This window comes from Protopterus annectens, chromosome 7.part0 (genome assembly GCF_019279795.1).
Source record: "Protopterus annectens isolate FY-2018-M chromosome 7.part0, PAN1.0, whole genome shotgun sequence".
Classification (NCBI taxonomy): Eukaryota; Metazoa; Chordata; order Ceratodontiformes; family Protopteridae; genus Protopterus; species Protopterus annectens.
The window spans coordinates 722702359-722726986 of NC_056739.1; the positions used below are offsets into that span (position 1 = coordinate 722702359).

The 24628-nt window shown below is 35.2% G+C and overlaps 1 protein-coding gene across 1 annotated transcript in view; it reads left to right on the top strand.

The window, feature by feature from the left end:
• The window catches only part of LOC122805841 (extracellular calcium-sensing receptor-like), a 187662-nt gene that overhangs the window by 23886 nt on the left and 139148 nt on the right, over window positions 1-24628 (top strand). Inside the window, exon 2 of the mRNA XM_044076095.1 lies at window positions 20496-21332. Coding sequence (XP_043932030.1) covers window positions 20496-21332 — 837 coding nt within the window. The remainder of the gene's footprint in view (window positions 1-20495; window positions 21333-24628) is intronic.

Genomic DNA, 24628 nt, shown 5'->3' on the forward strand with positions numbered 1-24628 from the left:
AACAACTATTAAGAAGGAACTTCAATCACTGTTATCTAATATTCAAAAACTGTCAGCAGAAATTGATAGAATGGATGTAAAACTGAACAACTTCAAAGAAAAATGTTCCCAATAAACGGAAGTGTTACACGAAGACCTTAAGCAACAAAAGAGACAGATTACTGGTATAGAGACTTCACTGAATGATAGAATTCAAGAAGAGGAGCATAATATAGACTTTCTCTTGAAACAAAATACTCTTTTACAAACAAAAATCGATCTAGAGAATATAAGAAGTAATATTAGACTTTTTTGGCTTGCTTGATAATGTTGAAAAAAGGTAATATGGAAAAATTCTTAACTTCTTGGCTCCCTGAGGTACTGCAGCTTTCTGAAGCTCTCTCATATGGGTTAGAGAGAGCTCACAGGTCCTTGGCTACTACAAAAAAAAGGTAAATCCAATTATATTAAATTTGTTATAGTGAAGTTTCTATCATCTCATGACAAGACATAGAAAACTTTGCTGGTTTTCCCTGGTGGTTCGACTGTGGAGAGGCTTTGATTCATTTGTTTTTTTCTCTTTTTCTTTCTTTTCTTTTTTGCTGCTGGTTGTGGAGAAATGGTGGGTTTGGTATGGATTGATATATTTGTGGTGGTCTAGTGGTTTGCTGGGTTTGGGAGATGGAGTTTTTTGGATTTGCAATGTTTTATATTACCTCATTCCCTCCCTTTTGTCTTTTTTTCTGTCCATTTTTGTGTTTCCTGGTCCTGCCTCGAGGTAATCAACAGCTTTCTCAACGAAAAGCTGCAAATTTTTTCCCTCTTCAGTCTCGTGCATCTGAACTGCTGAACAACCCTGGTATGCAATCGCACTGCGGCTGCCACAACTGAAAGCAAGAAAAAAGTGTTGTTTCCATGGAGACGCTTACAGACTGAACTCTGTGCTGAGAAGCATTGCAAAGCTGGATAATACCTTGAATTGACAGTCTCTAATGTCATCTACAGGTCAAATAAAAGAACTGCAGCTAAGTAACCTGTATAATATGACTGTTATATTAAAGCATCTGTGAGTGTATATGAGCAGAGCACTTTTGATACATTTAAACCCTTATGTTTTTACACTTGCATTTATACTCCTACTATATTTAAGTAAAGCTTCTTTTGATTGGTATAACAAACATATAGCATATATAGCAACATCATTGAAATATTAAAAGGGTCTTTACATGAGACCTATGCAGAGTTTGATGTTCTTGTACAAGACATAGAAAACAGACATGGGAATAATTTTAGTACAGATAGAAGATAAATAATGAATGAAACATAACATATTCTGTATGAAATTAGCTTATTGCATACAGTATAGTTTGGGATGCAGATATTTACCATATTAACTAATGTGTTGCTATATTTTGAGGAAGACAGAAGCTGTTTCAGGTTAGCAAAGTTTTCAAAGGAAAGAAAAGGAATAAGGGAAAGGGCGGAGGGGGGAAAAAATCATAAATTTATGCTACATTCCTTCCTACAAAATACTGAAGACTTTATTGGAATCTTATCTTACAGTAGGAAACTATTATACAATATTTTTTACGCTCTTGTTTTCAGATACATGGAGATGGGGAAATAGTGTTGTTAACTATTGGCACACTAAAGAGACAGGATTAGTTTACTTATTGATCATTATAGCAATTCATTGCATATAAATTAGCTATGACCTTTATATTATTTGGTATACTATATGATTGGCTTTATGATATTTTAAACTCAATTTGACAACAGTTAAAATGAAACAGTTACATTTGACATATTTTGATTTGCTTCTTGAATGAGTACATACAATTGTAGTAGATGTATTTTACTTCATAATTGTTTTTTTTATCACATATACTACCATATAATGTTAAGAGGTTCTCCCGCTCGATTCTCGGCTGGAGCGCCTTCTGTGTGGAGTCTGCATGTCCTCCCCACGGTCGAGTGGCATTCAAAAGACATGTGTGAATGGGCGTGGCTTCGTTGAAGGTTGGGCATCGGGCTGGCACCTCGGCACCATAAAAATCGACTGCCAATCATTAGCAGACTGCAGTTCCTCTGTGGCGACCCCCATCCGTGAAAAGCCGAAAGAAAAACAACTACCATATAATGTTAAATTATGAAACAACAGATATATTTAGTTGGGGAGGAGAAGAGTGTTGTTACTAGTTTGATGGTTAATTTGGGGTTTTAAAAAGTGTCTATGTTATTAGTAAATGTTATAAGTTTTTGTTAATAGTTAATATGATGTTCACCAAGTCTTGCAAAATTGAATTTAATATAAACATATTTCAGTGGATAAATGTTTTATATATTTCATGGGCAAATTATAATTGTATTCCTAATAGTCAATTTCTATTGACTTATAAAATATGGGGGAAAAGGAGAATTAATCAACAACAGATATTAAGAACATTAACGTTTTATAACATCTTTAAAGTGTATATCATTAAACATTAATGGATTAAATAATCCTAACAAGAGAAGATCTTTAAATAAATATATTAAATTACATAATTCTCAATTAATATTTCTCCAAGAAACCCATCTATTAACTGAAGATATCACAAAATTAAAATCCAAATCTTACAATTTTTATTTTTATTTATTTTATTTATTTTACATTTGTTGACCGGGATAGTCTAGCTAGATATATGTCCATTTTCAGTAGAGGCCCGGGGAGAAAAGCTCCAAACATGAATATTGAGACAGTTAACAATACATAGAACCATTAAGAATAAATACAGAGGTGGCAATGGTCTAGTGAACAGTTGTAATAATACATTTGTATACTAAACAGTATTAGTAGAAATTAACTAAACAATTCTATAAAAAACTAAGCTAAAAACAATTCTACAAATCACACTAGAAGGTATGAGCAAGTCTTAGTTATGGGAAAGAATATATATGTCATTGTGTTATTCAAGAGGAAGAGTAGTACTATGATTTGGAAGTACAGGTTAAAGGAGAAGGGATAGGGTTAAGAACAGAAGGCAGTCTGGGTTAGTACATGGACAAAGCCAATGAGCTTTCAGATGTTCTTTAAGATGTTTTTTAAAAACATAAGCAGAAGCAAGGGTAGATAATTCAGCAGGAAGCTGATTCCAGGATTTTCCTGCAATGTTTGAGAAAAGTGAATCCCTGGCTTTGTTGTTGGCTTTATTTGAGGAAACTAGAAGCTTGTTAGCAGAGCGTAGTGTAGCTAGATTAGTGTAAGGTGTAATTAGATGAGTGAGGATAGGAGTGTTGTTAGGGTGGTACAGGGTCTTGTGTGTAACAAGTAATTGTTGAAAGAGTATCTGGTTTTTCAGTTCTAGCCATCCAAGTTGTTTGAGGTTAAGGCAGTGGTGAGGTTTAAAGGGGGAACATGTGATGAATCTAGCTATACTATTATAACAGGTGGAGAGTTTGGAAAGGTTGTTTTTGGATAGGTTGGTATATATAACAGAGGCATAGAAGAGGGTAGAAATAAGGTGGGTTTGGGCAATTGCTTTCCTTGCAGAAGGGGTAAGGAAGGGTTTTATTCTATAGAAGGTGCCAAGTTTTCTGTTTACAGACTTTATAGTAGAGTTTATGTGTTCATCGTAGTTGAGATGATTATCAATAGTTACACCTAGTAGGCGGGTTGTAGTCTCTGGGTTGATGTTGGTACCATTGTTAGAGGTTAAAGAGAAGAAAAGAATGGGTGATTTATGAGAAGGAGTAAAAAGCAGTAGTTTTGTTTTTTTAGGATTAAGGAGGAGGCAGTGTTGCATAAACCAGTTTTCAACATTCTGAAAAACAGTTTGGGTGAGGGAGTGGAGAGAGGATATATTCTTGGCTGTGCAGATTAAAGTGGAGTCATCGGCATATTGAATGCAGGTGGCTTGAGCTATGTTTGTGTGTAAGTTATTAATAAATAAGGAGAAGAGTAGGGGACCTAAGATAGAGCCCTGGGGTACTCCAATATTTACTGGAAGTAGTGAAGACAGATTGTTATGCCAAAGTACTGTTTGCTGTCTATTTTCCAGATAAGACCTAAACCATTGTATAGTTTGTTTAATAGTAGGTTATGGTTAACCATGTCAAAGGCTTTTGACAGGTCAATGAATAGAGCAGAGGAAAAAGAGTTATTGTTACTATTTTTATATATAGTGTCGGTAAAGGATAAAAGGGCAGTAGATGTGCTATGGAATGGCCTGAAGCCATGTTGGCAGTTTGCCAGTAGGTTATTTTGTAGTAAGTGGTTAAGCAGTTGTTTGTGAATACTTTTTTCCATTATCTTAGCTAATGGGGAGAGTAGAGCAATAGGGCGAAAGTTAGAGAGCTCAGTAGATGGTCCTCCTTTATGTAGAGGGATGATATGGGATATTTTCCATAAAGCTGGGATTTTGCCCTCAGAGATAGTTCTGTTAATAAGGATTGAGATGGGATAGTCTATGGCTTTTGCGGCAATTTGTAGGTATTCAGATGGGAGATGGTCAGCAGAAGGGGTACAAGGTTTCAATTTTTGAAGAAGCTTACAGATGAGAGAAGTAGATACAGGTTGTATTTAAAAGGTGGGTAGAGAAGTATTGCAGTTATTAGGTTGGGTAGCAGTGGGGGGTGGTAAAGAATTGGCTAGGGTTTGAATGGCATCTGTGAAATAGTTATTAAAGGCATCGGGGATTAGGTTGGAGTTGCTATTGTTGAAACCAGTTGGGTCAGGAGTAGTAGTGTGACCTGGCTGAAGAAGTTTGTTTATCCCAGACCAGAATTTTTGTGGAGTTTGTTGATTGGTTTGTTGAAGGTGTAGGAAGAAATATTTTTTGTCTCTAAGAATATCCTTTTTGGTGGTATTTCTTAGTTGTTTAAATTGGAGGTGGGTTGTTGTACATTTGGTAGATCTCCATTTGGCCCAGATTTTATTTCTGAGGAGTATCTTTTGCCTAGTTTGTTTTGTTAGCCAAGGGGCAGATTTGATTTTTATTCTAGTGGAGCAGTAAGGTGCATGGGAGTCTAGGATTTGAAGAAAGTTTGTATTAAAATAGGTGACGGCTTCGTCTAGTTCTAGATAGGTTAGTGGTGACCAGTCACATGCTTGCAATTCGGTTAAGAAGCTGTCTGGATTAAAGAATTTTTTTAAGCGGGAGGTTTTGAGATTATGAGTAGTTGCAATATGGACTTTTTGTCTAATAATGTAGGTAAACAAGAAAAATCAGAGAGCAGCAGTCCTTAATACAACCAAAAAGAACTCAATCAACAGATACTTCTGTAGTAGCTTAAAACGCGAATTTATTGTTTAAAATAGTAGCGTTTTTCGCTGTCTCTCCACAAGGCAGCTTCTTCAGAAAAGTGGATTACACAGTTTGGCGCCACATCTAGCATTTAAAAATAAAAGTAAAAGCGTGTCATCATGACATCACTGAATTTATTCACAATATATGTTAAAGATGCACTAACATAATCCTTAAAATAGTATGTTCGAGTGAGCGAACACCTTACCTAGCCGGTAAAATTGCCTCTAATAACAGTTAAATATACATATGTACTAAAATGAAAAGGCACAACGTGAAGTAATATTCTAAGTTACAGTACAGCTGAAAAGAAGTAACTATTTTAAATATGTTGACTGGTTGATGACTAGATCAAAACCAAGAACAGATAGTTCATCAAATGACAGTCAAAGTGGAGAACACTTAAAAACAGTAAAATAAACAATATAGTGTGAGATTTGTACAACCACATTGTTGAATACAAAAAATAATGAAATGGTCTGACATTATATATTATATTATGATCATGGGCAAATCGCCCCTCAAAAACCTAAAAAATGTAAATAATAATAAAAATGATATTAAGAATAAAAATAATAATAATCAGAAAATTGAAACTTATGTGAAGTAATAATACTAGTCTGTAGAAAGGGTTCTATTTGATGTAACTTCTCATTTTTAATAATACAGAAATATTACAATTCTCATTGAGCCCCGGGTAATGGAAGGCATTAAGCCTAATCTGCCATTCCAATTCATGTAATTCAAGTAACAAAGACAGAGGACCCCCTCTAATACTTGGGGGTACATGATCAATACCCATAAAGGAAAATTTATGGTCGGGAAATTTTTCTATGTGTCTAACTAGGGCGTTTTCCTGTTTGCTTGTCCTAATGGCATAGACGTGTTCGTATATACGTTGACGGAATTTACGATCCGTCTTGCCTATGTAAAAGGCAGGACAACTATGACAGAAAGCTCCATAGATCACTGATTTTGTGTTACAATTAATTGTGTGTCTTATATGATATTTACTATCATTCACTGAAAAAGAAGTCCCTGATTTTACACAGTGGCACCAGTTACAAGAGCCACAAATTGTAGACCCTTTAAATCTTGTGAAACTGATTATGAGCAGTCCTAATACACCTTTAATCTTCCAGTCGGAAGGCGTTCAACCGGAAGACATTCTTCAGAACTCTAGTTCTGAAACAAACAGACTTCTCCTGATGCTCTCTCAAAAAATTGATGCACTAAACAACCGGATGGATGCTTACGAGAATAGCAATCCTACTAACACTTTTTTGAACAGCATTCCAGCTGGCCAGCGCCTTCAAAGCGGTCCATCTACTTGCAACATTTTGGAGCAGGGTGAACAAGTTGGCGCACCGGCACTGTCCGTTTTAGAAGGCGGAGATATACATCCCTTGTCTGGAGAACAACAAAGAGCCAACGACAACAATAGGGAGCTTATTGGCGGTCCATCGATCTCCCAGTGGATCAACAATCTTGAAGCGTTTACTTTTCCTGGGGTGACCGGTATGGAACGACCGGCTTCTAATGGTGAGTTCAACTCCTTCGATACCATCTTAAATAATTTAAAACAACTGGATGTCAAAATGGTTAAATTAAAAAAACTACAGCTGGAAGTTTCTTACTTCCAGCAATGCCTAACTGAGAATATAGTACCGAAAGGTCTCCGGTCTTCTTTTACTCCTTCAGGCTTGATTCAAGGGCCTGATTTCTTGTCTGATTTGGTTTCACTTTTTTCTAGACAAGGTGCACAACTTTTGGAACTGTTAATTAAGCACTATTCACTTAACATCAATTTTTTGACAGATGAAATTAAACTGCTTGATAACAGTATCAAAATGGACATTAATTTTTTGCGGTTTAAAGTGGACTATGACCGGACTTTTATCAGTATTGAGGGGCTTATGGCTAAATTAAAGCAGAACAAAGTCAAAAAAATTAAACAGGGATAGAGAAGCTTACAGTCATCAACGTGCATTCCCTAAGCTACAGTTTGTACCTACTACTGGAACTGACAGCCTCGACTTGTTTGATTCTGAGGTGGTTCCTTCTACTTCTGGTATTCAACCTGTTGACACGAATCAACATGTAGCCAACACTAAGAGGCTTGACAGGCAAAATGGAAAGTTTTCAAACAACAATACCAAACCTAGAAATAATAATTCCAGTTCCAATTTTGTTAACAACAACAACAATTTTTTAGGACAACTACCACAACGCCCATATCAGACGAGGAGCAGAACTCGGAACAACTAACTTCGACGCACAATAGCCTTGAAGGTGCCGATAGTGTGAGTTCGGGTCTACGTATACAATATAACCATAAAGGTGACTTTAAAATATATAACTTCTCGGACAACATGCTTCCACCAGAACTTATTGAAATCATGTCTCGAGGCAACACTTTTGTGCCTAGTTCTGGATGTGACATTACCAGAACCATCTTGGACTTAAAATGTTACATCAGGAAGTTGAATTTAGATTTATTATTTAACAATTCTATTGCTCTACCTAGAGTTGAGTTGAAAGTTCCGAGTACCTTTAACCCCCCATTACATCCGGGATTAAAGGTGTTTGAAAACATCTGTGAATTAGATATTAGAGATTTGTCTGACTCAAATAAAGTATCTAAGAGTTATTCACAGCATAACATTACTATGGAACAGAGAAGGGCATTGTCTGATTTTAAACTTTTACCAGTCAGGGTAATTAAACCCGATAAAGGGGGCGGACTGGTAATCTTCAATAATAGCATGTATAATGAAAAAATGCTCTCTGTTTTGAACACACCAGCATATGGCCCTTCTTCTGTCAGCGAAATGAATGGCGTACATAGGAGAATTAGGGGCTACCTTAGGGATATGTACTTGGAAGGCAGAATTGATCTTGAGTTGTACAACTTCTTAGACATTGTTTTCCCAAAAGTCCCTATGATGTTTGGCATCCCTAAAATACATAAGAACTTGGAGAACCCACCCATGAGAGCTTTAATAGACGGTAGATTTTCCATGACATACAACAGCTCTAAATTGATAGATCACATCCTGTTGAAATATTTAAATAAAATTCCCTCTATATGTAAAGATTCATGGACCTTCCTGAGTAGTATAGATAGTATTGGATACAACCCTGAATACAACTTTCTCACAATAGATGTGGTTGACTTATACACATCAATACCGCATCAGGAAGCTACTGAGTGGGTGGGTCTTAAACTGAAAGATCTGGGTGCCACAAACAATGAAATCAGTATAGCCACAGAACTGCTTGACATTGTTCTTGACTCTAATTTTTTCATTTTTAATGAAAAAATTTTTCTACAGAAACAAGGCATAGCCATGGGCTCCCCATGTGGGGCCAGCGTGGCTAACATGTTCATGGCCTTCTGGGAAACCAAGTATATTTTATCAAACCCTTCTTTTAAGGAACAGATACACTTTTACACTCGTTATTTGGACGACATTTTTATTCTGTTCAAAGGAAATAAAAATGAAGCGGCTTCCTTAGTAGATTTTATGAATAACACCACTACCTTTTTAAAATTTACTTCAACTTTCTCGGATAAAGTCATTGAATATTTAGATGTCAAGCTTAACAAGGATGACAACGTCAGTATGTACTTTTCTAAAGTGTTTAGGAAACCTACGCACTGTAATTCTCTTTTACACTATTCTAGTCAACATCCTTTAAAACAAAAGAGGGCCACAGTTAAAGGCCAGTTCGTCAGGGCAGTACGTATGTGTAACTCTGATTTAGCCTTTAATGAAGAATGTTCCTTTCTTAAGACTCAATTTTTAAACAGAGGATACCCAACCACATTGTTGGAGGAAATTATTTTTGAAATTGAAACAAAAAAAGCTGGAGGCATTTTCAAACCCCTTCTTAAAATTAAAGTAGACCAAACAGTGAGCCTCATTGAACAAACACAAGACAGTATTGACCAACCTGTACCACATAACAACATTACATCTGAAATTTTGGTTAAATACAACTCAGTGTCTAGCTTTATCACTGTTTTCAGTAATGATACAGGGAGAATCTGTAAAATTTTAAACAAGAACTGGGACCTAATCAGGAATGACATTGATCTTTTTGAAAAATTGGGCCCATTTCCCAGGGTAGTTTTCAGAAAAGGAAGGAACCTTAAAGAACTAATGCAAACTAGACAGGAACCCAGTTTCACAAGATTTAAAGGGTCTACAATTTGTGGCTCTTGTAACTGGTGCCACTGTGTAAAATCAGGGACTTCTTTTTCAGTGAATGATAGTAAATATCATATAAGACGCACAATTAATTGTAACACAAAATCAGTGATCTATGGAGCTTTCTGTGATAGTTGTCCCGCCTTTTACATAGGCAAGACGGATCGTAAATTTCGTCAACGCATATACGAACACGTCTATGCTATTAGGACAAGCAAACAGGAAAACGCCCTAGTCAGACACATAGAAAAATTTCCCGACCACAAATTTTCCTTTATGGGTATTGATCATGTACCCCCAAGTATTAGAGGGGGCCCTCTGTCTTTGTTACTTGAATTACATGAATTGGAATGGCAGATTAGGCTTAATGCCTTCCATTACCCGGGGCTCAATGAGAATTGTAATATTTCTGTATTATTAAAAATGAGAAGTTACATCAAATAGAACCCTTTTCACAGACTAGTATTATTACTTCACATAAGTTTCAATTTTCTGATTATTATTATTTTTATTCTTAATATCATTTTTATTATTATTTACATTTTTTAGGTTTTTGAGGGGCGATTTGCCCATGATCATAATATAATATATAATGTCAGACCATTTCATTATTTTTTGTATTCAACAATGTGGTTGTACAAATCTCACACTATATTGTTTATTTTACTGTTTTTAAGTGTTCTCCACTTTGACTGTCATTTGATGAACTATCTGTTCTTGGTTTTGATCTAGTCATCAACCAGTCAACATATTTAAAATAGTTACTTCTTTTCAGCTGTACTGTAACTTAGAATATTACTTCACGTTGTGCCTTTTCATTTTAGTACATATGTATATTTAACTGTTATTAGAGGCAATTTTACCGGCTAGGTAAGGTGTTCGCTCACTCGAACATACTATTTTAAGGATTATGTTAGTGCATCTTTAACATATATTGTGAATAAATTCAGTGATGTCATGATGACACGCTTTTACTTTTATTTTTAAATGCTAGATGTGGCGCCAAACTGTGTAATCCACTTTTCTGAAGAAGCTGCCTTGTGGAGAGACAGCGAAAAACGCTACTATTTTAAACAATAAATTCGCGTTTTAAGCTACTACAGAAGTATCTGTTGATTGAGTTCTTTTTGGTTGTATTAAGGACTGCTGCTCTCTGATTTTTCTTGTTTAGTTTCTTTGCCGGCTTTTCTCCAGCTAATAATGTAGGTAAGTACGTGGTCACTGATATCGTCTGGAAGGGTTCCTGGAGTATAAGATTCAGGGTATCTATTGATAAGAATCCAGTCCAGAGTACTTTCCTTGTTACTAGGTTTATGGATTCTTGTAGGAGTTGTTATTAATTGTGAGAATCCGAAGAGGTTTATGTGGTTGGTAGGGTTTAGAGAACTTCAAGTGGACCAGGCTATGTTAACGTCACCAAGTACAATGGTCTCCTGGGGTAGTTGGGTAGAGAGGTGACTCAGCAGGTTCTCTAGTGAATGTGTGTTATTACCTGGAGGTAGATACATGCAGATTATATAGATAGATTTGGAGTTATTGATTTGGAGTTTGATAGATAGGGTTTCAGATTTAGAGTCTAATGATGGAAGCACATTAATGGGGGAAATTTGGAGATTAGATTTATAGAGAATGGCTAACCCCCCACCTTTTTTTATTTTACGGTCATTTCTGAGGATGTTATAGCCAGGAGGGCTAATTTCCTGGTCTAGAGTAGATGGTTTTAGCCAAGTTTCTGTAAGACATAGAATGTCAAATGAATGGATGTCTAGGAGTGCATGCAGGTGGGAGATTTTATTGTTAATACTTCTAATGTTAAGGTGAGCTATCAGAAGGGAGTTAGATGGATTTGTAATTGTAGAAAGTATAGGTGCTGTAAAATTGGTAGAGTTAGTGGGGGAGTCAGTAAAAGGGCCAGGGTTTGGATGAATGTCACCGTCTAAGAGGGGGTGTTGCTGGGGGTATAGTAGAGATTTTAGGAGTTTATAGAGGTTATTAAAAGTCGTTTTGGTAGAGAAGTAAATCATGTGGGTTGCTCTGTGGAATTTTGGTAATATATAGTTAGAGAAACAGGTTATTTTACTATGGTTAAGGAAAAAGGTGGAAGAAGATGGTAAAGTCTGTTGGCTGCAATGGTTTTGTTCAGACAGAGAAAGATGTTCGTAGGAGGTAAGTGAGTAAGGTATGGTAAGAAAGGCTAGTGTGGTAGTTAGAAATAAAAAAATGGTGAATATAGTTTTATTAGATGGGGCCATAGTACTAGGATTTAAGTAGGGAGTATACAGTGTTAGTAGGTGAAGTAGTAAGGAAAGGAGAGTATATGAAGAGGTTTAGCAGGTTATAAGTTAAGTAGGTGAGGAAGTACCACGGGCTTAGATAGGAGGTAGAGTAGAGTAAGGTTGGGAAGTAGAGAGAGTGGTTAGAAAGAGAGTTTATTTTTATTTATTTATTTTTATTTATTTAACATTTGTTGACCGGGAATGTCCGACTAGGTTCCACAGATCCTGTTTTCAGCAGAGGCCCGGGGAGAAATGCTCCAGAAGCATGTCTTTAGAATGTGGGAGGAAACCGGAGTACCCGGAGGAAACCCACGGAGAACATGCAAACTCCACACAGAAGGCACCCCAGCTGAGAATCGAACCGGAGAACCTCTTGCTGTGAGGCGACAGCATTAACCGCTGCACCACTGCGCTGCCCAAGTAGTAGTACTAATTTGGAGAGATAGTTAAGGGTGTGGTTTGGTGATGATGAGGATTATGATAGGAAGAGATGGGATGAGGGAGTGGTCAGTGAAGTATAAGTTTAGGACCACTGGGGGTGGGTGGGATTTGGGGGTAGGGTAGGGGAGCGGAGTGAGCCTGTAGGCTGAACGGAGGGGGTTGAAACAGAGAATGGAGCAGCTAGAGGAGAAACAATCAGCAGAGCTGAATATTGAAGGTAAGTTAATTATGTCTAGGATAAGAAGAAGCAGAGAAAAGGTAGTAGTCTGTTAGAAAACAGGCAGGTATAGCAAGTTAGGGTAAAGTGTGAAGTGTAGAGTAATTAAAGGTAAAAGAAGTGTAGAATAAAAAAGCAGAATAGCAAAAGAAAAGCAGAAGAAATATTGGATGGGTTAGAGGTGCCACCTATAGGGCAAAGCTAGTATTACAAGCAGCTATAGAAAAGGGGGGGTAGGCTGTAGCCGAATATGGAAGGAGACAAGTTAGAGAGAGGGGGGCTAAAAGGAGGTGTAGGAGTAAGGTCGACAAAGGTAGCTAGTTGGGGGGGGGGCTGCTGGCTGACCGGGCTCACAGCGTGCTTTAGAACCCCTGGATCAACAGTGAACGGCAGTATGCAATACAGGCAGGACATAGAACATACTTTCTTATTTTCTTGAGAGAGGGAGCAGGTAGAAGAGGCAGTGAGATGAAACCATGGGTCCTTTGATGGTAGGTATGTAGCTCTCAAATTATAGGCTGGATCAATACAGTGAAGAGCAGGGTACTTGTGGGAGAGAGAGAGACAGACAACAGTAGTGGTGAGCAGCAAGAACTAGCATAGGCAACAGTAAAATAGGACAATAGTTGTAAAAAAACTGTTAGACAATATACATTCACATGTTAATACTAGAAGCTGTCAGTATCATAAGAGCCCATATCTTCTGTTATATTAATTTAATCTAAAGGTTCTACTCTATAGGCTAAGTAGAACAAACATATAGCAAATTAGATTAAAGATGTAGTCACATCTAAAAGCATATATAAAAAAAATTAGAGAAAGTACAGCCAAAACAGGAATAATGCAGATAAAGATAACAGCAATTCTATGTATAATCACTTGGTGAGAGTTAGTGCCAGTGGTAGGCTGGCTCATAGTCTACACTAGGTTTCAGAAGGAGGAGGCACAACCTAAGGGATTAATGGCCTATGGTGACCTTTTTAACAGTTCAAATTAAAATCAACAGAGACTAATACGGACAAATAAGTGTTTTTACCCACTAAAATATTGCCCTAAATGTAGTCTTTATATTTCAAAGTTACCCACTAAATATTACCCTAAATGTAGTCTTAGTGTTCAACAGTCACAATTTCTAGTTCACAAATGGGATAAACAGACGGTTAGTAGGATTCCATTCATCCTGAAGGCCAGAGCACAGGCAGGCGTTGCATTAATTATAGCGTTTCTTCACGCACTTAGAAAAATCCACGTGTGCCTCGAGCTGTTTATGGCCATGGAGTTACTTTGGATAGTGGGACCCTATACTAGGTTGGAACCTCTTGTTTGTAGTCCAGTAGTTACTGGCTGCAAACTACAGAACAAGGAAATAACTATATATAGATATTAAAAGCTAGTTTGAAGCTTCCTATTTACACACTAGCCGATACTGGCTCAAAATGCCGCTCAAGTAATTCCCAGAGAACGCGACCTGCAAACCAGTAATTACAAGCTGCAAAAAGTATTCAGAAAAATACCAACATCAGTCTTTGTACACCCTCGAAATAAACAAGCTTCAAAGAGATAACAGCTATGGCTTCCGACAAGCAGTCCAGTAACTACAGCCTGCACAATGTATCTCAAAAGACATACAGTAGTCTATGTTAGCCCCCATGAGCAAAGTTAGCTGCAATTTACTACATAGCCTAATAACGGCTACAAATTGAGGGGAACACTAGTTTCAGAGCAGGTCAAGAAGCGATCACTAAAGCTAGGGATTTAACTAGCTCTCAATGTAAAAAATAGCTGTTACTGGTTAACGCTAGTATATAAACGGCATAAACAGAAGTCGTTTTAGCCCTAGGGAAGTGTGCGTCTTTTGTGTCTACGAAGTAAGCATAACAATCCTAACCTTATCATTTAATAAGTATGCCAGTCATGAAATAAGACATATAATTGTAGCCAGAGTTTCCACTATCTATGCAGCAGTTGCAAACATTTGTCTGGCGACTCAAAGCCTTTTAATACATTTAGTTCATCATCAGCAGTCAAAGAAACAACTTGGGAACTACCTTTAACAAGCATTCAACATTCAATTTGCATTGAAAGAGTAGTCCAAACTGCAGATAATTTAGGTAGCCATTACTAAGGTAATCCTGGCACCTGAAACAGTGCTATTCCTTATATGGTGCCACGTGGGAGACTAAGCACTGAGTGGCCATTAATAATTAGCTTACTAAAACAAACAGTACATTGCTGTTTCTAGTTAACTAAAACAGTCTGCATACACCAATACAACTGCAGAGCAGTCTATGTTGCTAAGGCACACAGTATAAGAAGCAATAGACAGATATTAAGCAAGTAATGAATAGTTAACCACTGAGCACTACTTACCAGAGGAAAAGACGCCGGGCCAGGAGCAGACAGCAGCCAGAGGCAATATTAGGGTATTAAAGATGGTGCAACGCCAGACTGGGGCTATTTATGGGTTTAGGGAGAATAAAGGGCAGGGAGGGGAGGGGCAAAAGGCAATGAATCAATACAATCGGGAGGGGGAGGTGACAGACGTACCAGGAAAGCTACTGGTTATCCTAATTGTGATGCATAAGGTTCAGAAGGCTATAGGAGCTAGGGAGGTAAAGAACAGAAGACGGGTAAGGGTTTAGGAAAATGAAAAGTGTGGATAGTAGAGGAGGTGGTAGGGCTTAGAAATAAGATATGTATGAGTAATAGAGAAGGCGGAAGGGTCCAAGATCTACAGTCATAGCCAGAGAATGGAGCAGCTAGAGGAGAAATAATCAGCAGAGCTGAATATTGAAGGTAAGTTAATTATGTCTAGGGTAAGAAGAAGCAGAGAAAAGGTAGTAGTCTGTTAGAAAACAGGCAGGTATAGCAAGTTAGGGTAAAGTGTGAAGTGTAGAGTAATTTAAGGTAAAAGAAGTGTAGAATAAAAAAGCAGAATAGCAAAAGAAAAGCAGAAGAAATATTGGATGGGTTAGAGGTGCCACCTATAGGGCAAAGCTAGTATTACATGCAGCTACAGAAAAGGGGGGGGTAGGCTGTAGCCGAATATGGAAGGAGACAAGTTAGAGAGAGGGGGACTAAAAGGAGGTGTAGGAGTAAGGTCAACAAAGGTAGCTAGTTGGGGGGGGGGCTGCTGGCTGACCGGGCTCAGAGCGTGCTTTAGAACCCCTGGATCAACAGTGAATGGTAGTATGCAATACAGGCAGGACATAGAACATACTTTCTTATTTTCTTGAGAGAGGGAGCAGGTAGGAGAGGCAGTGAGATGAAACCACGGGTCCTTTGATGGTAGGTATGTAGCTCTCAAATTATAGGCTGGATCAATACAGTGAAGAGCAGGGTATTTCTTATTTTCTTGAGAGAGGGAGCAGGTAGGAGAGGCAGTGAGATGAAACCATGGGTCCTTTGATGGTAGGTATGTAGTTCTCAGATTATAGGCTGGATCAATACAGTGAAGAGCAGGGTATTTCTTATTTTCTTGAGAGAGGGTGCAGGTAGGAGAGGCAGTGAGATGAAACCACGGGTCCTTTGATGGTAGGTATGTAGCTCTCAAATTATAGGCTGGATCAATACAGTGAAGAGCAGGGTATTTCTTATTTTCTTGAGAGAGGGAGCAGGTAGGAGAGGCAGTGAGATGAAACCACGGGTCCTTTGATGGTAGGTATGTAGCTCTCAAATTATAGGCTGGATCAATACAGTGAAGAGCAGGGTACAGAGGAAAAGATGCCGGGCCAGGAGCGGACAGCAGCTAGAGGCAATATTAGGGTATTTGATTAGCTCAGAACATACAAAAAAAAAAGAGAAGGGTGGCCATACTATGGAAAAATACATTACCTATGCCTAAAATAATTGACAGTTATAAAGATAATAAAGGGATATCATCTTCAGTTGTTATAGAATTTAATAAGAAATTTTTGACTTTAATAAATATAGATTGGATTCCTGGCATTGGATCTACAACAGTGAAACTACATATAGAGCATATAGTTCTGTTTTCTAAGGGTAGTATTATTCTTGCTGGAGATTTTAATTGTATTTCTGACATAAAAGTCTCTAGTACCAATAAATAATAAAAGGAAAATTCCAGCAATATCCAAATTATTTAATTAATTTTCAGATTCATACATGATGAAGGATATTAATAACATTACAGATGCTAAGTCGTTGTCCTATACATTCTACTCACATAGATATAATTCATATTCAATAATAGATAGGGTATTCATTTCTAATAACAACTGATTTCTTATTAAATTCAAAAGTGATTTCATGTCCCCTTTCAGATCATAACATTTGATTTTATACTAAACTCCACATTTAATATTCAAATTAAAAGGATACCAGCATACATAACTAAATTAAAAGACTTCATTGATTTTTTTTACTACAGAAGTACCTCATTTTATTGAACTTAATATTACACAGGGAACTTCAGAAGTATACACTTGGGATGCTCTAAAAGCTTACCTATATGGCAAAATTATTGACTGGTATAAAAATAAAAGAATTTCATGGGATAAAGACCTTCAAGATATACAAACAAAGTTAGATGCTTTAAGACTTGATGCTTCAAGAAACCCAGACATGAAAGATAGAATGATTGAAATAAATACTTTAAACAATAAATATATGGACATTTTAAACCATAAAGTCATGATTAATCTTGAAAAATATAAACTTCTAACTTTTTCTATAAATCCTAGATGTATGAATATACTAGCTAACAAGACTAAATGACTAAATAAACTTAATCAAATTAAAGAAATCTATTCTCCAACAAAAAATGGTATCTCGTTGGCCAAATATATTGAGTTTAGAGAATTTTTTTAAAACTAAACCAACCCAATGATATCATTAATAGTACAAAAGTTATTCAATCGTTTATAAATAATAATATAAAGAATAGACTATCAGAAACACAAATAAAATTAATAGATAAACAAATATCATTTAAAGACATAAAAGATCAAATCACTAAACTTAAGCAAAATAAAGCTCCTGGTAATGATGGTATCATTTCTGAAATTTACAAGGTTCTGCCTCCCAAAGCATTAACTCTGTTACACACAGCATTCAATATAGCTCAAAATAATAACATTATACCCCCTTCTTGGAAGTATACATTTATTTCTACCATACTAAAGACTGATAAAAACCCTGCAAAATGTGCTTCATATAGGCCCATTTCATTATTAAATACAGGCTATAAACTGTTCATGTCTATTTATGCTGATAGACTCAAAAAAATTGCCATCCCTGGTAGACATGGATCATACAGGTTTTATTATTAATAGAACTTCCTATGATAACATCAAAAGAACAATAACTTTAACTGAATCAGTTAAAATCTGAAAGAATAATCTGGCTCTTGTTAGTTTAGATATTACATATGCCTTCGACTCAGTTAATTGGGACTATCTTTTTATCTTACTGAAGGAATTAAACTTTGCTAATAGATTCATTAATCTTATAACTCAACTATATAATGAAAGTCAAGCCTACATAAAAACAGGTACAAATATATCCCAGAACATGCCCATTGTAAAAGGAACCAGGCAAGGTTGCCCTTTATCTCCTCTTTTATTCACATTAATTATGGAACCTTGGGTTAATTTAATAAGGGATAACATTAGTATACAAGGTTATATATTAAATCTTAATGAAACATCAAAAATCCAAATGTTTGCTGATGATGTATTAATCACTCTAAGTGGTACTAACCCCACCTTACAAGAATTGTTTAAAACAGTAATATATTTCAAAAAAAGTTCTGGTCTTAACTTTAATAACAATAAAACTCAAATTCTCTCAATTGGTTCCAAAAGTTATAATATACAAGATCAATATAAAAAAAATATACCCCAATCTCAACAAATAACATATTTAGGTATAATTATAGGAACTAATATTAAAGACATGCTGCACCTAAATTATAGTAAAAGTATAACAATTATAGAGACTCTAATAAGTAAATGGAACAAGACACTATTTACAATGGATGAAAAACTTTCTATTATAAAGATGATTTTGCTTCCAAATATTTTATACATAATACAATCTATTTATATTCCTCCTATAGGCTTTTTTATTAAAAACTTCAACACACTGATTAAAAACTTTGTGTGGCATCCTATAAAGCCTAGAATTGCATTGTCCTATCATATGTATAGTTGGGAAAATGGAGGTATATCTTTACCAAATCTAGAACTTCATTTAATTTCATCAGTTATTAAAACAATTGCATAGCTTATAGATGGAGAGAATTTTGCAAAATGGAAAGAAATTATATTAATTTTTATCCCAAAATACCAAAAATAAAGATAATAACCATCTATTACAGTTAATAAATAATTCATTTATATGGAACTTGAGAGATTATTTTTCTAATTATTCCACTCAAATGTTTAAATATACTTATGTAACTTTAACTCTAAAGGCCTTTAAAAACTATATATTTAGGTTTAGAATCTCTGAGAATTGGTTGTTTCTCATCTTCCCTATTGCCTATACACAAGGGGTAATTCTCTCTGCAGAATATACTAAAATGTTGCTATTTAAGCAAAAACAATTAATGTTTTGGCATCAAATGCTAAATAAAAGTTAGGCAAACTCTATTAATGCTCTTACAGATGAATATAATCTTAACACTTTACTTTGGTCAGATTTGCAAGAGTTTAGAAAATATATTCTAGATAAGCTAGTTTTAATCCCCTCAAATGCTAAGAATTCAATACCCAAACTTATTCAATAATTGATTTTATATACTTATAATACTTTACCAGTTAAAAATAGTATATCATTTATTTATAGAGCAATTAAACAAGATCTAGATGTATATTCAGATAGCTATTGGAATTTATTTTCTGTAATCAATAATTTTATTCCCTCAGAAAAAGATAAAGTTAATTTCCTTCAGTCAGCCAGCAAAACCACTTCTTCCATTAAATGGAGAATCTTCACATGGAGATTTTTACACAAATCTTTCTTCACACCACAGAAAATGAGTAAGATAACTAAACGAGATATTGTTTGCTAGAGATGTAATGCAGAAATAAACGGTGATTGGAACCATATATTTTATGACTGTGTACTATTAAAGAAGTTCTGGAAAGAAGTTTACAATTTTTTACAGGCAATTTTTACAGACAATTTTATGCTTTCAAAATCACTTGTATTATTCAATACACCTGTTCCAGGCAATATAAATAAAAACAAATATTCTTTGCTTTGGTCTATACTGTCCATTGCCAGGAAAACAATTACAAAAAACTGAAATTCCTCATCTGTTCTCTCATCTAAAAAGTTTAAGGGTCTTCTCTTGGAAATATCTAAATTAGAAATGTTAACTATCAAATCTAAATTTACAAGGAATACAAATTTATATTACAAATGGGAAAATATACATGAATTATTAGTTAAAGAACTGGATAAATGATTAATGCAGTAATCTTTCTTTTTTATCCTTTATTATTTATCTTTATTTTTCTTCTGCAAAAATTAACTTAATTGATCTGGTTGTTTGATAAATAGTGAACATCATTGTATGTAGTTTTCTGCGTTATTATAGTTATTGTATTAATATTTTCTTTTTTAAATATTGTACTTTAAAAAATCAACTTATTCAATCTTTTTCAAAATATTTGTTCATTATATTAATGTTTTCAATAAAGTTGTTTTTTTTTAAAGAATAATTATTCTAGTATTGTAATAATCTGAAACTATTTTTCATCACTCTGAGCAAGTAGTTAACATTTTTAGAAGTTTTTAGAAATATCAATGTTTGTGGTCCTTGCTTAGAAATGTATTGCATATTCTCACTTACACAGAAAAAATAGTATAACTACATTAAATATTTAAGCACTGAGCACAGATTAATAAGAATAACAGTAATATTAGAAAGCAAAATAACAGATACATGAACAGTAACAATCTTTTAGAGCTGCATAAAATGAAACAACTGCCTATTTAAAAAAGAAAGAATATGATTTTTTAGACATCTGCCAATATCAGTACCTTATTATGAATTGTAATGGTATTCTGAGTAGTTATGTAAATGTTTTATAATGATTGCTATTACTTTCAGGTTAGCTATGGCTCTGGTGCTTTGACCCTGAATGACAAAAGACAGTTCCCATCTTTTCTACGGAGTGCAGCTAGCAGCTACCTGAAGTACAGTGCTGTGGCTCGAATGTTGCTCCATTTTGGGTGGAACTGGGTGGGGCTTCTCGCAGAAGATGATGACTATGGTCAGCAGGTCAGTCAAGTACTGAGGGATCAGTTTTCCAGAAGTGGTGTCTGTCTTGACTTTTTTGAAACCCTTCCAGTAGTTGGTTTGGAACTGAAAATCAGCTACTTGGTTGAAATAATTAAGAAATCCTCATCAGCTGTGATTGTGGTTACATCTTCTGATAGCAGACTGCATCCTCTGATGCAAGAACTTTCAAAGAGAGACTTTGCTGGAAAAGTGTGGGTCGGCAATGAAGAATGGCCTGATTCATTATTGTTCTTCAAACCAGAGTTCCTAAAAATACTACAAGGCACAATATGGTTTTCCATTCACACAGGGGAAATGCCAGGATTCAAAGAATTCCTTTACAGAATCTATCCTGCTAATGTGCCAGGGGACCATTTAACTCAAATATTTTGGGAAAATGTATTTGGCTGCAAATGGTTAAATTTCATAGAAAAAAATACAACACATGTTTTAAGAGATAATATTAACATTTGTACTGGCAATGAAAACTTGCATGATCTTAAAATACCCTTTTTTGATGTGTCAAATCTGGGTTACACATATGGTGTATATCCAGCAGTCTATGCAGTAGCATATGCACTACATGACCTGCATTCCTGTCATCCTGGTCGGGGTCCATTTCTAAACAAAACATGTGCAAATGTTAATGACTTGGAACAATGGCAGGTAAGCTAAACATAATTACTGCTACTCTGTTATACTCTTATTTCCTGCTTCTGTTCTGCTGATTACAAAAAAAAAAGAAAGAAAGAAAGAAAGAAAAAAGCTGACTTCAATGTCTTACTGTCCATTTATTCACATACTTACATACATATACACACACACACACACATTCACATTTATATATACATGGTTTTGGCAGTTTTTAGCAAAATACACAAGTATCAACATCTGTTTTGTTGGCACTCCTTGGTCATCAGAAACAGATGGGCAACAGGTGTGCGAGACTGACAATCCACAGGTAAGGGAATATTGCAGTTAGTATATGTGTATATATATATATATATATATATATATATATATATATATATATATATATATATATATATATATATATATATATAGCAGGGGGTATTAGAAGTGAAAGGGAAACAGTAACTTGCTTTTTATTTTGCTTGCTTTGAGTTTAATCCTCAGAGTATGCACAGTTGCCTGTCAACATTTTGCTGTTGAAATTTCAGATGTTATTTTATCCATTCAATTTAGAAGACTATAGATAGATAGATATAGACAGATACATGCACACACAGACACGCACACACAGGCACACACATACCCAGACACACACACACACACACACAAAGCCTGAGTATTGGCAAAGCCAGGATTACTGTCAAGCAGGATATCTATACCTCTATTTTGGTGTTTAAGAAAGCCTAGTGATTACATGAATATGATGGCAAGATACTGTTTTTTTTTTTGTTTGTTTGTTTGTTTGAGTGAGATTTTTTTTACATTATTACTTGCACACATACACACACACATATCTATCTGTATGCATAAGTATGTATGTATATGTTTGTATACGTATGGCTCAGCAGGTTTTCTATTCAAATTTGGTTTAGCTGACAGTTCTTGTCCCTATTCAGGTGATTGGATTCATTTTTAAATTGCTGACACTGTAGTGCAGAATTAATGGGTTGCTGCACAACTGAGCATGCATTCCTTTTGACAAAAACATTAAACCAAGGTACCATGTACCTGAGTTGTTGAAAGATCAGGCGGATGTAAAAGACACCATGACACTAATGGAAAAATGAGTAAAGGAAGTTCCTTCTGTTTTGGACAATTTTTTCCTGGCAGTATAAGTACCACCTCAGCTCCCCCCCCCCCCCCATGAACAGAACAGAAATTGCTAACCTAGGGGGACTAACACAGTCAACAAATGATTAAAAAAAAAAATATATATATATATATATATATATATATATATATATATATTTATATATATATATATATATATATATGTGTGTGTGTGTGTGTGTGTGTGTGTGTGTGTGTGTATATATATATATATATATATATATATATATATATATATACATATATATATATATATATATATATATATATATATATATATATACATATATATATATATATATATATATATATATATATATGGGTGCCTCTTCAAAGTCCACAGATCATAATTTTGATACTCTCTACAGCAAGTATTTAAGTTTTGGCATTCATTTTTTTTTATCAGAACAACACTAAATTTTCAAAATTTTGAGACTAATAGTATCAGGTCTCCCACATCTGATGAAGGCTATATATGATATATTTTATCCATGGTATAGTGAGGAGAAGTCCTACCCCTTTCCTCTGCTTTTCCAACCATAGCTTACATCGTATTGTTTTTTTTTTCCATCTTTAATTATTTATTCATTAATTAATTGTAATAAATTTTATTACTACTCTTTGTGTATGTTTTGTGTCTTAATTCTTTATATTAATATTACAGTGGGAGTATATACATACATACACTGAAAAATAATATTGTGTTCTATAGATGTATTTGAGTTTTACATACTGCATATAATGTGTTCTATGAATGTTTGAGATTAACATGCTGTAAATACTATATAATATGGAACATGGTGATCATATAACTTATATAATCCTGAATGTTATAGTATATTATTACAGTTAGCTATTTAAATGTATGTAATGTAGAGTTTTCTCCCAAGGCTCTCAGTGAAAAGGGGCTTTTCCCAGCCAGACTTTCCTGGTAAACAAAGTGAAATAAATATTTACACATATACAAAAAATGTATCTTTTTTGTTTTGTTTTTAGAGATATTCAAGGAAAATTTAGAAGTCACATCGCATTTCATTTCAAAACACAGTGGGCCTATCATACAGGTGTCAGCATAAATTTGCAACAACAACATAATAAACATTAACTCTGATAATGAGTTAGTAGGATAATACATTTTTAAAGAATTTGCCAAGTATCACTGTCATTGTAGGGTTTCCCTATCAGCATATTTATGTCAAATTCCTAACACGTATGGCAGACCCTCAGTTCAGGGAAGATCTCTACCATGGTTGACAAATTGGACTTCAGGTGATACAATTATCCAATGTCAAATGCATAGATCTGTCCATAAATTCTGCATATGTTTCCATGTATGACACATGCTCATTGGGATTTCTACCTTCTTTTTTTCTGTGTTCTTTGTTTTCCATCTTGAAAGCAAGATATTTCATTTTAAAACAAGCCATTGCTTGACAGTGGTTTTAGTGCTATTCAGAATGATTGCTAACAGTCTCTCCCCATTTTTGAAATCCATATCAATTTTCTTGAGATATGCCTTCAAAATATCTTTGTATTGTTTCCTTTCACCCCAACACGATTAAGCTCTATACAAGACAGACCTGAAAGTAAAATGTCTTGTTTGCCTTTTGAGAGTCAGATTTCAGATGGAAGTGACCCATGCAACATAACTAATATATTTGGATCATTTCCTTCTGTAGGCAGCATTGATGCATCTGAGAACACAGATCATAGTGCAGTGGCCTTCTAACCTGTTGTGGGAAGGCATCATCACTGGTAGCTCTCTACACTCTCTGGAGTATACTGACAATCATCCTTGTTTAAAATGCACAGTGAAAGGTAACGATGATAAACAGTATGCCTGTACATTGTTACTTTTCATCAATCAGAGCTGGCATACTGCACCTGTGTCATTTTCTAAAGAAAGAATTAACATAGTTGATCTTATGCTGATGGCTATGGTTTATGTTTGCTAATAGGGAGACATGGCTGTGGAAACACAGAGGGGCTTAGCTGTGTCTATTGTAATATACAGCTGTCAAAGTTTATGAAATGGTTTCATTATCTTATTGTGTTAGTTAAACAATGTGTATCAATGGTATGATTTCCTATAAAGTGGCACTGTCTAAAAATATGTGCCGATGAAGTTGGCTGTATGTAATTTATCTGCATCTTGTTCA